This window comes from Colletotrichum higginsianum (assembly GCF_001672515.1).
Source record: "Colletotrichum higginsianum IMI 349063 chromosome 7 map unlocalized unitig_7, whole genome shotgun sequence".
Taxonomy (NCBI): Eukaryota; Fungi; Ascomycota; class Sordariomycetes; order Glomerellales; family Glomerellaceae; genus Colletotrichum; species Colletotrichum higginsianum.
In genome coordinates this window covers 2,083,640-2,098,784 of record NW_017263917.1, presented here as the reverse complement: position 1 = coordinate 2,098,784, position 15,145 = coordinate 2,083,640, and the positions used below count along the sequence as shown (strand labels likewise).

The 15,145-nt window shown below is 56.5% G+C and overlaps 4 protein-coding genes across 4 annotated transcripts; 3 read left to right on the top strand and 1 right to left on the bottom strand.

Moving 5' to 3' along the window:
* Positions 1-25: 25 nt before the first annotated feature.
* Positions 26-1,231, top strand: CH63R_10330 (Fic/DOC family protein; the record flags this gene model as incomplete). Its single annotated transcript, XM_018305304.1, has 2 exons — positions 26-298; positions 374-1,231. The coding sequence occupies 2 exons, from the start codon at positions 26-28 to the stop codon at positions 1,229-1,231; spliced, it is 1,131 nt and encodes a 376-aa protein (XP_018154728.1).
* A 618-nt stretch (positions 1,232-1,849) lies between these two features.
* Positions 1,850-2,732, top strand: CH63R_10329 (uncharacterized protein; the record flags this gene model as incomplete). Its single annotated transcript, XM_018305303.1, has 2 exons — positions 1,850-1,927; positions 1,989-2,732. The coding sequence occupies 2 exons, from the start codon at positions 1,850-1,852 to the stop codon at positions 2,730-2,732; spliced, it is 822 nt and encodes a 273-aa protein (XP_018154727.1).
* Positions 2,733-3,680: 948 nt separating this feature from the next.
* Positions 3,681-6,614, bottom strand: CH63R_10328 (Myb-like DNA-binding domain-containing protein; the record flags this gene model as incomplete). Its single annotated transcript, XM_018305302.1, has 4 exons — positions 3,681-5,329; positions 5,386-5,968; positions 6,025-6,413; positions 6,542-6,614. The coding sequence occupies 4 exons, from the start codon at positions 6,612-6,614 to the stop codon at positions 3,681-3,683; spliced, it is 2,694 nt and encodes an 897-aa protein (XP_018154726.1).
* A 5,417-nt stretch (positions 6,615-12,031) lies between these two features.
* Positions 12,032-13,790, top strand: CH63R_10327 (aldehyde dehydrogenase; the record flags this gene model as incomplete). The annotated part of the gene is made up of 4 exons (XM_018305301.1): positions 12,032-12,093; positions 12,161-12,560; positions 12,670-13,558; positions 13,651-13,790. 4 exons carry the CDS (start codon positions 12,032-12,034, stop codon positions 13,788-13,790), a joined length of 1,491 nt encoding a protein of 496 aa, XP_018154725.1.
* Between the last annotated feature and the right edge of the window lie 1,355 nt (positions 13,791-15,145).

The following is a 15,145-nucleotide window of genomic DNA, read 5'->3' as shown; positions in this document are numbered from 1 at the left end:
CGGATAGGCGATCATCGAGCTCAAGATGCTGAGCGTTTTCAAAAGAGCATCTGGGCTGCACGGCCGCACATCGTTTTCCCCTATTAAACAGCTAGCCTACGGTACCTGCGGCAAACGCCTGTTCTCGGCAGATTCCAAAGAGGCTCGACTTGCCCTTCTCCGCAAAGTCTACGAGCCTTTTTCCAAGCTCGACAAGGGTTCTCCGGAGTATGATGAGCTTGCCAGATCTGGCAAGGTCTGGGAAGATCATTTCCAGCCCTATGACAGCCAACGCATGGGCTACAAGACTCTTCAGCAGGTGGGTGGATTGTCGCCAATTCCCCAGCACTTTTTGGCCATGACTATGCTCTCGTGTTGCTAACGATCAACCCAGGAGCATGAAGATATGCTGGTCGAGATCGACAAACTCAGGGAGCTTATGAAGCCCCGGGTTTCCGAACTTGCAAGAACCTTAGTGGCCGAGTATGCGCATCAGTCTGTGTCGATCGAAAACAACCCTCTGAAGATCGGAGACACCATCGCAATCTTCGACCTCCTCAACAAGAAGCTCTTCGCCCACGTCGATATTGCTTCCTTCGCTGCTGAAAATCTCACCCAGCTTGTCCTTCCGCAGCTCCACCCTGATGCAGACGGATCCGTCGTGAACGAGCTGAAAAACCACATCGTTGCCTCTCAATGGATTGCCGAAACAGCCGCTGCTCAACCTGGAACATCTGGAATCAACGAAGCCGAGATGAGACAACTCGCGGCAATGACCATCAAAGGTACTGAATCCGAGGCTATCTACGCCATGGCCTGGGGTGGAAGCGTTCCTCTTGGAGGATACCGCAAACTGCCCATTGCAGTCAGAAGCAATCCACTTCGAATCTTTCCGTATCCTGCGGAAGTTCCGGCCTGTGTCAATCGATTCTTCAGCTGGCGCGATTCGCAGCATCGCAGCAAGGAAGCCCACCCGCTTATCCTCGCATGCCACATGACCGCGTATTTCGTCCATATTCATCCCTTCCCAGATGGTAACGGCCGGGTCAGTCGAATGATCATGCACGACTACATGGTGCGCCAAGGCTACTTGCCAGTTGTCATGCAAGACCTCGACCGCAAGGACTATCTCCGAATGATTGACGGTGCCTGCAATGGCAATCCCCGAGAGTTTATCACGACAGTCCTCTCGACCCAGCTGGACCAGCTGCACACGTTTTACTGGCGACAGCGGATGGGCGATGGAGCTTGACCAACTTAGACATCTGGAATTGTGGCCGTCACCGCGTCGAGGAGAGCCCCAACAACGACTGCAGAGGATAGTGATCACCGTACACCTAGAGCCAGACTCATTGTAGCAACGGGAAGAATAATATGGAAAGCTCTGTATTACATTTGTTGTACGTGATACCTCGCCCGAAATGAAGTGCGCTCGACAGGAACCGACGACGAAAAGATCTCCAACTTGGAGAAGATAGTCTTGGTCTATCCCCGTCCACGTTCAGCCTGCTCTTTCTACACATGTCCCGCATCTATTCGTGCCTTCCACTCTCAAATGTCTTCATTCCTTGTCTGTGTTCTCGTTCCTTCCACGTCAGTCGGGGACAAAGCCCGAATGCCTTCTTCTCTATCCAGGAATAGGCCTCTTTCCTCTTCTCCACACTCTCCTCAACCTCCATCTCCATCCTCGCACCACCAAGTCCGAGTGCCTCACTATTCACACACTTGCTCCTTGTAAACCGTTCTTGCACAAGGCCGTTTCACCCATCACCCATCACGAACCTTTTGCTTCTTCGAAAATCAGCATATCTCGCAAGCTTTTCCCCCGTCGTCATCAATCTTCCACCTACCAGCAGCCGACCTCAACACAATGCAGACCGCTTCCGGCACTCAAGAGTCTCCCTGCAAGGAGAAAGCCGCTCGCCGAAAGGAGCGCAAGGCCGCCAAGGTCAGAATCATTCATCCTCATGGCCCTTCCACTTCCTCTGCACCTATCTGACATGCCATAGAAACGGAACAAACGGCAGTTGCAAAGTAGCAAGAAGTGCACCGAGCAGGCCGGTCTGCTGCCCCCAACAGCCTCCGATGTCGACCCCGATATCAAGAAGGAGCAGATTGATAGCCCTACCAATGCAGTTCCCATCACGGACCCCGACTCCGAGAGCGAGTGGGAGGGCTTCCCTGACCCGCCCGCCCCTGCCGCGCACATCTCGTCTCCCACCTCCGAAGCGGACACTGTCAACTTTGAAGATGCGGACAACGAGGACCCTGACAGCGAGGGGGACCCTGACGGCAACGACTTTGACGACCTACCCGCGATCGAGGGGAAGAACGGCATCAGCGCTCTGCAGGAGAGCATCGCGCACCAATTTCCAGGCGACCCCCGCCCCGCCACCCACGCCCTGCGCAACCTCCTCGACCCGGAGCTCACCAAGGAGCTCGGCGGCGTCCGCGGCCCCTCGCAGCCGGGCCTTCACACCGCCGATCATCTCGCCGTCGCCACGCGCCTCTGGTTCCGGAAGCACAGGAACAAGAACGTGGTAATGGGCATCGTCTTCAAGAACGGGGACCCCGTGGTCGACGCCGCCGGCGATCGCCGCAACGCCAAGATCCTGTGGGTGGAATTCAGGGGCGTCAGCGTACCCCGTCAGGGCCAGGGCTTGAAGGTCAACAGCTTCCTGGGGTTGCCCATTGTACCGGCCAAAGTCCGCGAGGATAGCAAGAAGTATCTGGCAACCGGTGGCTGGCGTTAGCGGATGATGGAATTGTCAGTAGGCGGGGGATTGTCTAGTGACGCAGGACAGGGCGTGTGGCAGATCGACGATGGTTCCAATGGGGGGGATGGAGTTGCTCTCGCGTGTCTACCTGTATGTATCATACCTTTTCTACGTAAACTTCGAAAGTCAGACGGACAGGGACGGTCGGTATCAAACCAGATTAGTAGTACTCAACTCAACAAAAGTCACCAAGAAAGAGTGTGGCACAGAATCCGACATGGCATTGCAGTAAATCCTGCTCTCAATTCATCCCATGTCGCTATGCAGTACTGGGGTGGTCTTCTGTTCTCTGTTCCCTTCGCGCCAAAAAAACAAAGAAGGCGGGATTATCGCCGTAATCGCCTTATTCCTCTCCTCCCGCCCCCTCCCGGACTCTGTCATTCGTGGTATCATGAGCAAACAAAAAATCGCTTTTTGGTGCCGCCCCTTCCCCTTCTCCCTTTTTTTTTCTTGTTGCTCCAGTTTCTGTCCTTGGTTTTCTTCTTCTTTATTTTCTCCTCACGCCATTGTCCCCCCACACGATAAAACATGCCTTCCAATATATAGTGATAATGTCCCCCCCCCCGGGAAAGCATACTGTGTCTTTAGAAAGGTGTCGCATCTTTGAGGATGCTCTCATCGTTCCGCTTGATTCGACAATCTCGAACACCGTCTATTCAATCATGCCACATTATGCAGAATATCAACATCCTGCGTAAAAATCTTCGTTCGATCGAGGTTGTTCCGCATCCACAAGGTAGCAGCCCCTTTGCAGAGTCGACTGTGTCATGGCTCGAACGCCTAGAGACCATGCGGGATGGGGGGCACTTCCCAGTCGTCCTGCTCCGGGTGATGGGCCCCTGTGGTGGAGTTACCAAGCATGCGCTGGTAGTCGTGCGTGATGGCTGGTTGGTGAATGTATGAAGCGTAGAGGCGACTGTCATTCTATGACAAGCTGGTACTGCCGCCGCTGTATGCCTCGAGCTCGCGCAAACTCTGCATAAGCGCCGCCTCCTTCAGATCTTCGTTCTCTTGACTGTACACCGGCGCAGACGAGTCGGTCGAGTACTGCGGCGCAGGCTCGGCAGCCTGGGAGACCTGCGGCTGTACATGCTCGGGCTGGGGTTGCTGGGGTGGCTGCTGATGTTGGTGTTGATGCTGATGCTGATGCTGATTCTGGTGCTGATGCTGTTGCGGTTGTGGCGTTCCCGGGTGTGAGTGATGCTGGTGGATGTGAGAGTGCGTCGGCGTCTGCGGCTGGGATTGTGCTTGTGAGAGGGCGTGGTGTGGGGTCTGGGATAGCTGAGCAGCCGTTGCGGCGTACGGCGAAGAGGCATGCGGAACCCGGGCGTGGGTGGGCGTCGCCGCGACCGGTGTCGCCGGCGGTCCCGGCGCAGCAGCGTGCGTCGGCGTCGTGGCGTGGGCCGCCATGTGGTGCGACATCTGGGCGGCGGACTGCAAGGGCGTGCTGGGTGCCGTCGGCGGCACCACACTCGGGCGGCTCTGCTGCGGGTGTTGGAGACCGCCAGCAAGAGTCATGATTCCCTGTACACGAGCCTGCTCCTCCTCCGAGTTCATGCGTGCTCGCTCTTCAGCTTCCTTACGAGCTGCTTGCGTCGGCGCTCGCGTCTTGAGTTCGCCAGTCACAGCCTGCAGGTAATAAGGCATCTCCGAGTTCGTCTTCAGGAAGAACAGTTTCAGGTTCCGCGCCTTGTCTTTCAGTTGCACTTGCGTCCGGTCCTTGAGTATGTTGGAAAGCGTGCCTTCGGCGCCAAACAGCGACAAGATCTGGCTCCAATGCGGTCCCTGCACCATATCCAGCCCAGTCATCAGCGCCTTCTCTTCCTCTTGCGTCCAAGGTCGTCTTGTTGAAGTAGTACCCTCCCGTCTCTGTTGGTTGTTGGTCTTGCTCAATGCTGCTTGGCGAGCTCGGTCGTACAATACGGCACTGGGCAAACTTTGGCTGGGCGGCAACTTCTCGTTGCTGTCATGTGACGCAGGCGGCGGCGGTTGCTCGACTGGCGGAGGGTATCCGTAGTATGGAGACTGCTGCTGAGTCTGCTGTAGGTGTGACAGATATGTCGTCTGTGTGACTGGGGCAGCTCCCGTCGGCGTCGGCACGGTCGGTTGATACGGCGCCGGCGAGAGGTTGTTGAGAGTAGTGCGAACATATTCCTGCGTGCTCTGGGCGACGAGAGCGAGAATGTCGTTTGTATCTTGGGTTTCGTTCGTGGTACCGTTCGTAGCTGGCGCGGCGGAAGGTGTCGATTCGGGGGCGGCGGTCGTGGCGGGCTCTGCAGGGGGCAAGCTGGTCTCGGTGGTCGGGACTGGCGGCTGTTCCGAGGGCAGGCTCTCGACAGGATCGCTCGGAAGATACTGCGCAACCAGGCCATCCGTGGCCTCCAGTAGGGATGATATACCCAGGTCGTCCAGATCGGGAGGCATCGAAGAGTCCAAGTCCCCGTTCGTCATGATTGGTGGTAGGTCGATGCCGTGCCTTGACGCGAGTCCAGAAAAGGACTGCAGCTTTTGTCGAAGGTGCGCGTTCAACAGGCGAAAGAGATCTTCCTCCGGGTAGCCAATCTTCAATAGCACTGTACCCAGAATGTCAGCTGTTGCCCCGAAACACGAGCATTTGTTAGCACCGTACCGGTATCTGGAAGGCCTGAAGCATAAGCAATCAGGCCCGATTTGCGCTCCTCCACGGTCGTGACCAGTGCTCTCTCCTCCGGCGTAAGTTCAGTCCCATCGTGTCTCGCACGCAGCTTGTCCTCCAGGTCCGAGAAGAAGGCCTCGGCAATCAGCTGGTCAACCGGCGCTGACTGGTCTGCTGTTGTCACAGACTCGATGACCAATTGTGTCTTGACTGCGACAAACAACTCCGAGATCTCGTGCGAGATGCTCTCGCCACCGGACAGAAAGATGGAGAAAAAGTGGTCTCTGAGCGCCAGAAGCTGCTGCGAGGCCAGCTCGTGGTTGCCGTCAAACGTGAAGAGTTCGCAGCAGAAACTTGCGAGGTTGGCGACTTGAATATCGGTCAGGTTGTCTGGGGCCGTCAGATCGAGGACGGCGGGGTCTAGGATAAGGTCGGTCGTCGAGTACATGGATCGTGTTTTGCAAAACAGCGTCTTGAGCGTGCTGTAGGACTTGTAAATGTCCGTGTCCTTGTCTTGCAACTGGCGGTACACGTCGTCGTAGACATGTTGCGACATGATGACGAGAAGCTGCATAGCCTGAAGAAGGGGAGACGGTTAGCGGCGCCTCCGGCATTGACGAGACCGCCACGTACAAAGTTTGACAAACATGAGGTGGTTATGCGCCTCATCAAGGCCAGCGGCTCCGAGAGAACAACGGCGTGCGGCTCGGCGGAGTGGCTGGAGTCTTGCGACACGGAGGCCAAAGCCTCCGCCGTCATGTCCACGTCCGTGACGGCGTCTAGGCCGTCGACCTTACCCATCTCGTTACTGATGTCCATCATGACGCCCTGGATCATGGCGTCCATATCGAAGCCGAGGTCGAGTGACGGGGCCTCCTCGTCGACCTTTAATCTCTTGGACTCGGCATCGGGGTCGTCTGGGCTCGGATCGCGGGGTCGCTTCAGTGGGAATTGGGGGGTTTCGCCAAGGTCGGCCACGGCGGTGGGCGACTCCTGCTTCATCTCCGGTCCTTCTACGCCTTCTAGGGAAAGTCAGCATGCTTTGCGACGCTTCCGGAGGCGTCCTCCGCCCGTCATGATCTCCGACACTCGAGGGCGGCGTGTGAAGATCCTTTCACGAGGTGGGATGGCTGGGAAGCCAAGGCCGTACCTGTCGGGGAGTGCGCCTCGGCCTTTGCGGCCTGGGCCGACTCTGCAATAGCTTCAATGCCCTCCATGAGCATCGAGAAGCACGTCGACAGCGGTTTCGGGTCAGACTGGTCGGCGTGCAGCTCAATGGCGGGGGGGTACCGTGATCTTTGCCGTTTCTTGGACTGAGGCGGAAAAACTTTTTGGAAAGAAAATCCGAGCGCCGATGCCCTTATAATCTGCCCCAAAGAAGATGTCACTCCCGATACACAGGAAGGAGCGACTTCTGCAAAAAATTCACCGCCGCTTTCCAGTAAAGAATGGCCTGTCATTGGCCAGTTTCATCCCAATGCAACATGGTCAATGCGTCTGTCCCCGCTTCTGCCACTTTATCGCATCAATTTTTTTTTTCCTCCCTCACTTTCCCCTGGGGTCGTCCTGCCCACCCCTCTGAGCTTAGCCGCCGCAGAGGTCGCCTAGGAGCTGATGCAGATTGCCATCCCAACCCCCCTCGGTTTTTCCGTGATTATACTTCCTTCCATCCTTGGGGGCGCGGTTTTTTCACGACAAGAAAGGCATTTTCTGCCTGAGGACAGCCATCGACAACGATGTTCCTTTTTCTTATCGCTCGATAAGGCATGACCACCTTGATGTCCCAAAGATTTCTTTACTAGTGGGATGCCCATTATCAGATTTAGAAAACGCGGCAGTTCAAAGCTCCATCCGAGATCCATCGGATGTCACTGTCGCCCGGAGTGACGTCATTCCCCGGATTCATCATAGAACTCTGGGGACTTGGCAGATCCTAGTCGGTGGTCTTGGGAGGTAAACGGCCGGGGGAATCAAAATGAGATGTCACTGGCCGGTTCTTCATTCTGCCAGTCGAGACCGCCAGAGGCCACATCGATGTGTGACGCGATTGAAGGTGGCAGAAGGCAACTCGAGGTGACTGACGCTTGCTGGAGAGGCTGAGGTGTCGCTGCTCTCAAGATCCTCGCACTTCGGCTCTCGTGATAGTTCCCCCCCCTTAGGTGTGAAGTTCGTCAGCAGGAGAGGGAGAGCCAAATGACGATGTCTTCATGGACGTAGTCATGTCTGGAGATGTTTTGGCCGCCGTGTTGCCAGACTCCCTCACAGCCGAGCCGCTGGCCTTGATATCTGTCGAGCTGGATTTGCCGTCCTCGCCTTAAACCCTTTTGATCCTTCTTCTTGGCAGTGCTGCGGCTGGCCACCTATTCGGCCGCCTTATTGGCATTATGGTCATCGCTAGCGGGCATTTTGGCACCCAGTATCGATAACTCTTCCAGCTGCTGGTCCAATTTACAAGGTACATCGAAAGGCTTTCCCAACGGCCAGCAACCCTGTCGTGAGCGTCCATTCATGGTTGCGCCAACCGAGCACATTCACTTGTGTCAAAGGAAATTGTATACTGGCCGGGGAAATAGTTGAACAACCCCGCAGACGACGACGCTTGGACTTGCCAGCCGGCCACTGTGAGGGCTTATAAGAATGTACAAGTCGAGAGCGCCGTTCTTAGTGCAAACCTCCGGCCGTCATTTCTGGTCATCTACGTAGGTAGCCCTCTTGAAGTCTGTTGCTGATAGTCCACGCTGTTCAGGCTGAAATCTGACGGAAGCAGAGGCCGAAGGGCCGCTGTAGCGGATGGCATGCACATGTCTCATTCTTTGCCGCGTTTTTGGACCGCCGAAGCTTCAGCACCTGCTTCCCTTGACAACACTGTTGTACGATGTTGATTGCGGCGAGAAGGAGTAGCGATAGCATAGTATTGACGAGGATGGGCTCAAGGTTTTTGTTTCTAGTTAAGAGTCGAGTCCAATATTCTCCAGGCACGTCAATCTTCGCGTTGCCCAACAAGGATGCCCGGGAGATCGAATGGCTATGACGCCGGCGGCCTATCACGCAATGCACGAACCCTCAAGAAGGAAAGGCTCAAGAAGCTGGGTCATTATGCCTGGAGGTGACAAGCTTCTTCGTCAGCAGGGGGGCGTGCAAAGCTGTCGGATCTCCACCATCCGATTCGCCGAGGGTTCAGGAGACGACCCCTTACACAGCAGTCTGGTCATTGTATGGCGCTCGGCTTGTAAGTGCGTCTACGTAGGTACCCTTGGCTCGCTTTGTTTGGTGTCTAGCTCTGCGGTCTCTCTCAAAATGGCCCGTCACCACACGGATGCCTAACAGAATGTCGAGTCGAAGTCGAGTCGGCGAGCGGCCTGGCACAGCCGGAGACACGGCATCCTGGGGCTCCGGGCGAACGGTTCCCTAGACGGCCGCAGTGCAGCCCGCTGCCTGCGGCTTACACGCCATGGTTCGACTTACCCATATTCTCGAGCAATGTAAAGGGGTCAAAGGACTTATCATCTTATGCACTCCTTGATTCGAAGCCGACACAGGTCACATGGACGGCACGTATTCAAGCAAGGACTCTGTTCCAACAAGCCGCAGATTGCGGGGATCCGTGGATGGCCGGGTATGGCGTCCAGGCCGGAGCGAAAGTGGACAAACGGTAAGTAGAATGCCCTCGTCAAAAGTGACCGATTGCGCTCCCTCCCCGTCCCCCTGATCGCGACCTCCCCATTGGGCCACAACGGCGTCGTGGTAACCAGAAGCAGTAACTGCATTACTGAACACGCCGCCCTTGGCCGCCTTAACGCCGAGAAATGGCCATCAAACTAGGTAGTAACGGCACAAGACAAGTGTGCGGATCCGCATCGATGAACTGTCGATGGCGTCCCGGCTCTTGTGCTCCCCGGCATGTTCGGACGCAGATCCAGTCGGATTCCGCGCACCAGCCCGTTGAAGGTGGTGGGGTGGGGCAGTACACATTGCTAGTGAAGTAACAAATGTCGGAACCGGTCGGGGGCGAGCGCGGGCGGCGTGCAGGGCTGGAGGCGGTTAGCATCGCCAAATAGAAACTCGATGGTGATCCCCCCCAGCCCGGTCGAGACCGTGATGGACCGACACGATACAGTCGAGCAGAGTTTCAAAGTCGGACCTGTTCTATTTGCGTCGGGGGTCGGTTTGTCATCCCCGGCCGAAGGCTAAGAGCTGAGCAGCAACTGGGGAAGAGAGAGAGACCGAGAAAGTGTGTGTGTGTTTGTGTGTGAGCTGTGAGCTGTGAGCTCCGTGTCGCCGTGAAACTGCCATCAGACCGAAGTTTCCTCCACCAAGCCGGTCCCCCCCTCCCCCACCCGCAGCTTCGGCCAAGAGGGTTCGTTGCTGTCGAATGATGTCGGGGACAAGGACGACGAGGCAGGGGGGGGGGGGTTGAAAAATGACGGGGGGCGGCGTTTGCAGTTTGATATACTGACATCCCCCGAAAGCCAATCAACACGCCCCTCGTGCACCCTTTTGGGTTTTCGGTGCGGGGGATCTCGAGCAGAGGGGGCTATTGAAAAAGCTCGCTGGGCTTTGGCCCGAGACACAAAGTCGGGCGAACCAGTAGCAAAGACACCCCGAAGAGCGCGACCTACGAAGAGGTCCAACATCGAGCTCGTGGCATAAAGCACCGTATCTGTAGTCTCAACTCCATCGTTTCGATTTTTATTTTTCTGTCTCTTGCTTAACGCCGGACGTCGAGACCCTGGAGACGTAGGAGTTAAGCCGGTGGTGCCAAGAACGATGTGCACGCCACAACACACTCTAGGTTGTACGGTTAGGTAGTGTGGGTCGGGGACCACGAGACGCAGACGTGCCGGTGTCGTCGAGGGGGCCAACTCTGGGGCTAATGCGCTAACTATTACGCAAAGCTTTCTTTCTGGTGCCCCGAAAGAGTGAGGATTCCGGCGAAGGTTGGGTTGTTGTTGTTGTTGTTGTTGTTGTTGTTGTTGTTGTTGGGGAAGGGAGAGACGGAGAGACGAGCTAGATGATTCTGACTCGACAATGCGACAATGCTGCAGTTTGTCAAGCGCCCGCGCGGTGCACTTCCGCCCATCCATGTTGTAGCTGGGGAATGCTGGAATCGAGATCAGCCCATCGAGGGGCGACGGGCATGGCTTACAGTAATGGAGAGTCCGGGGTAAACACGGTCGGTCTGGCATTAGCGATTACTATGTAGTGATGGGTGGCAGATGCATGCATGGGCGACATTGCGACGTTCCGGCCTCGGTTCGGAATTGGCTGTTGCTCGCATTTGTCACACAACGGGTTTGTTGTGTAATGGACGGGGGAGGAAGAACTAGCTAGCTAGCCGTTGGACTCGAACTCGGACTTCCAGTGGTTGTTGTGTTTGGGATGGTGAGCCGCTTTGAAGCGGGTGTGGCTGCTGCACCAGACAAACCAGCAATTTGCCGCTGTCTGATTGGTCAGCTCCTCGATGGAAGAGGCAAGCTCGCGATGGAGAAAATGCGGGGTTAAGAACCGTCTGGAGAGGGGGGTAAGAAGAGGGGGAAGGGGGATGTTTCTGGATTCCTGGATTGGAGGGGGGGAGGGGAGGGGGGTTCTGGAGACACTGCGTGCGCTGTGGCGAAGCGTTTTTGTCACCATGGCAAAACAAGACAGCAAACGGAGACAAGAGCGAAACTCAATGCACATTGCATCCATTCAGTCTGATCATCACTAAGCATTTGCTTACTGTACCCCTTGCACACATTTTTCAAGCTCCTGCCTGCTCTGTGTGCTAGGCACCTATTCTCGAACAGTAGGTAACATGGGAGGTGGTATTTCTGGTGAACTCGAGCCGAGTCCAGCAGGCATCACCTGGTGAGCACCGCCTTGGGGAGCTGCCAATGGGACTCGTCTCGAGGTGACGACGACGAGGGAGAGAAACAGGCGGTTGGCCCGAGGTAGTAGGTACGATTTAGGTAGGGACAATAAGGTACAGTAGGTAGGTACAGTGTGGGTGGTGTCTGTTGCGTCTGTGTCACTCCGCCCCTCCATCATCCCGGTCCTCTAGCCCCATGTCTGTGCTGCTCTGCTCCCACGGCTCAGCACTAACCTCCTCACAACCGCCCCCTCCCAGCATCCATCCCACTTCACTTATGCCACTGACAGAGCTCATGTCCCAGTTGCGGCCCACTGAGTGACCGTGTTTGACGACGCTCCGGTCCGCTCACCGGATGCTGATTTGGCCCTCTGGCCCTCTGGCTCTCCTCCTGCCCTCCATCCGTACACCCTCCCCCCTGTCCTAGACTCTCATCCCATCCCCCATCCGCCCCCTCCCCCCCGCCGCGATGCTGCTCGCGCTAAACCCACACTGCCCCTCGCCTCTAACAATTCTATCTGCCTCTTCACGGTATCACTTTCGGGCTTCTCTCCTTCCCCCCAAGCTCTGGGTTGCCCCCCAGACCCCCCGCTTTATATACAGTCTGCTATCCCCCGCCCAGCTCTGGTCGGGTTGCATCTTTCCCTCTCCCTCTTACTTACTCTCAACTCACCAAACCCAACCCTCACATTGACGCCTTTTCTTTCTCCGTGATACCTTGATACCATTGCTCCGTTTCGTCTGTTCTAGCCACATACACACACCACACACCACACACACACACAATACACAATGGGTTTGTCCGTTGAGCTCAAGACCCCGGTGACGGGCACCTACACCCAGCCTACCGGACTGTGCGTACCCTTTTGTCCCGCGGTCTCGGAAGATCTCACAGCTGACATTACCTTCCCCCTCCCGCAGCTTCATCAACAACGAGTGGGTCGAGGGCGTTGACAAGCAGACCTTCGAGGTCATCAACCCCTCCACCGAGGAGGTCATCACCTCGGTTCACGAGGCTACCGAGAAGGATGTCGACATCGCCGTCGCCGCCGCCCGCAAGGCCTTCGAGGGTGACTGGAGGAAGGTCGCCCCCAGCCAGCGTGGCGTACTCCTGAACAAGCTCGCCGAACTGGCCGAGAAGAACACCGACCTTCTCGCCGCCGTCGAGTCCCTCGACAACGGAAAGTCCATCTCCATGGCCAAGGGCGACGTTGCCGCCGTTGTCGGCTGCCTGAGATACTACGGCGGCTGGGCCGACAAGATCGAGGGCAAGACCATCGACGTCGCCCACGACATGTTCCACTACACCCGCTCCGAGCCTGTAAGTTGAGAAAAAGAGAGAAAGAGATCCGGAGGAACCCCCTCAACCTCCAACCCCAAGGCCAATCATCTTGCGAGTCCCTGGACCCCTAAACTAATAACCTTCTTAGATCGGTGTCTGCGCCCAGATCATCCCCTGGAACTTCCCCCTCCTGATGCTTTCCTGGAAGATCGCCCCGGCCTTGGCCACCGGTAACACCATTGTCATGAAGACCGCCGAGCAGACCCCGCTGTCCGCCCTCGTCTTCGCCAACCTCGTTAAGGAGGCCGGCTTCCCCCCCGGTGTCTTCAACCTCATCAACGGCTTTGGCAAGGTCGCCGGCGCCGCCCTCTCCGCCCACATGGACGTCGACAAGATCGCCTTCACCGGCTCCACCCTCGTCGGTCGCCAGATCATGAAGGCCGCCGCCAGCTCCAACCTCAAGAAGGTCACCCTCGAGCTCGGCGGTAAGTCCCCCAACATCGTCTTCAACGACGCCGACATTGAGCAGGCCATTTCGTGGGTCAACTTCGGCATCTACTACAACCACGGCCAGTGCTGCTGCGCCGGCACCCGCATCTTCGTCCAGGAGGGCATCTACGACAAGTTCCTCGCCGCCTTCAAGAAGCGCGCCGAGCAGAACAAGGTCGGCGACCCCTTCCACCCCGAGACCTTCCAGGGCCCCCAGGTCAGCCAGCTGCAGTTCGACCGCATCATGGGCTACATCCAGGCCGGCAAGGAGGAGGGCGCCACCCTCGAGACGGGCGGCGAGAGGCACGGCGACAAGGGCTACTTCATCCAGCCCACCATCTTCAGCAACGTCCGCCCCGACATGAAGATCATGCAGGAGGAGATCTTCGGCCCCGTCTGCGCCATCTCCAAGTTCAAGGACGAGGACGAGGTTATCAAGCTCGGAAACGACACCACCTACGGCCTCGCCGCCGCCGTCCACACCACCAACCTTAACACCGCCATCCGCGTGAGCAACGCCATCAAGGCCGGTACCGTCTGGGTCAACTGTGAGTCCCCCCCCCCCCCCCCCCCCATCCCCCTCTTTGCTTTCATAGCTTCCGCTCTCTGTACAAGCACGTCTAACATGTCATCTCTCTAGGCTACAACATGCTCTCGTACCAGGTTCCCTTTGGCGGTTTCAAGGAGTCCGGAATCGGCAGAGAGCTCGGCGAGGCCGCCCTCGCAAACTACACCCAGAACAAGTCTGTTGCGATCCGTCTGGGTGGTGCTCTGTTCTAAGGGATTCGGCAGGAAAGGGGTAATGAAAAGTGGGACTTATTGGCGCAATGTGTACACGACCTCGATGTAAACTTTTTCAATACCACGTTGAATGATACCAAATAGCGATGACCAACTCAGTTCACTCGCTAGCCTGTGGATAGTGTTCTCTTCTCTCAGTATGTGTGGCAGCTTACCCTGGGCAACACGGCATCTGTCCCCGCGAGCCCTGTGCTGACAAGCATAGGCGGCAGAAAGGTGCGCAGGGGCTCAACTTAAATTCAACATCATGCATCGTATACATCCCACCACCCAATGACACGAAAAGAAGGAACTTATTCATCTTGCACTGACGCGTCTTGGAAGCACAGGGCGTCTTGCATTCTTCTACGATCCGCCACGCCCTTTTCTTCCATTTCTCTAGGTAGGTTGGCAGGTAGCCAGCCAAGTACAGGCCGACAGACTATTGTTTTCCGTCAGACTTTTTCGCCCCAAGACTCATCTTTACCCCCCTTTCTCTTCCTGTCTACCTAGAGTTGCGTCAGCACGGTAAAGTTTGCTTCCAGAGTGTCCCTTGCGGGATTCCGGTTAACGCAGGATTCGGCGGACCAGGGAAGACTCACTTCGTTTCGACTCTTTGTCAACACCAACTCCCTGGGTCATCCTGGTCTTGAACAAGATTTTGCTCTCTGCCTCTTTCGACGGCGCAACCTCCGAGAAACTCGACCCTATCAGTGAGATCGACATTGACGCGTCGAATCCTCTCTCGAGCACCACCCCTTAGTCCATGGTTGCTGAGGACGACTGTCAACGATGTACGGGCACCACGAGCATCGTGTTGACCTGGGCAACCTCGAAACCCTCACGGAACGGCTTCGCAACAAGAAACGGATTCGCCTACAAACCCAAGAGCGGTTGAGTCAAGGTTTGAACATATCCGGAGACTACAGGACGTGACAAGGAGACTGGGAGGCTCCGATTCAAGCCATGAGCTTTCCAATGAGCTCTGGTCACTGATGCAAAAAGGGGCTGTTGTGTAGTCCCGATGTATGGTCTGAAAGCCGTAGCTGAGGTAGCATGAGATGGGAGGATAGACAAGGTCTTTTTGATGTTCTTGCCGCCTGCAAACGTCTGTCGCCGATCGTGATAGAATTCTTGGTCGGATATGGGCGGTCGGGCCGGCTGGGTGATGCACCCCGTCCTCACAGGAGCTGGCGAAGGAAGGGCCTTGTCACGTTCAACGAAGAAAGAACAGTCGGCTATCTTTCGAGGTTTTGGACCGGAGGTCAGTTACTGCATCGCGATGCATTGGTGGCATCGCGCCCAACACTGGGCACATGATGGCAACAATGCCTGAAAGTGCATCATCAGGCGCC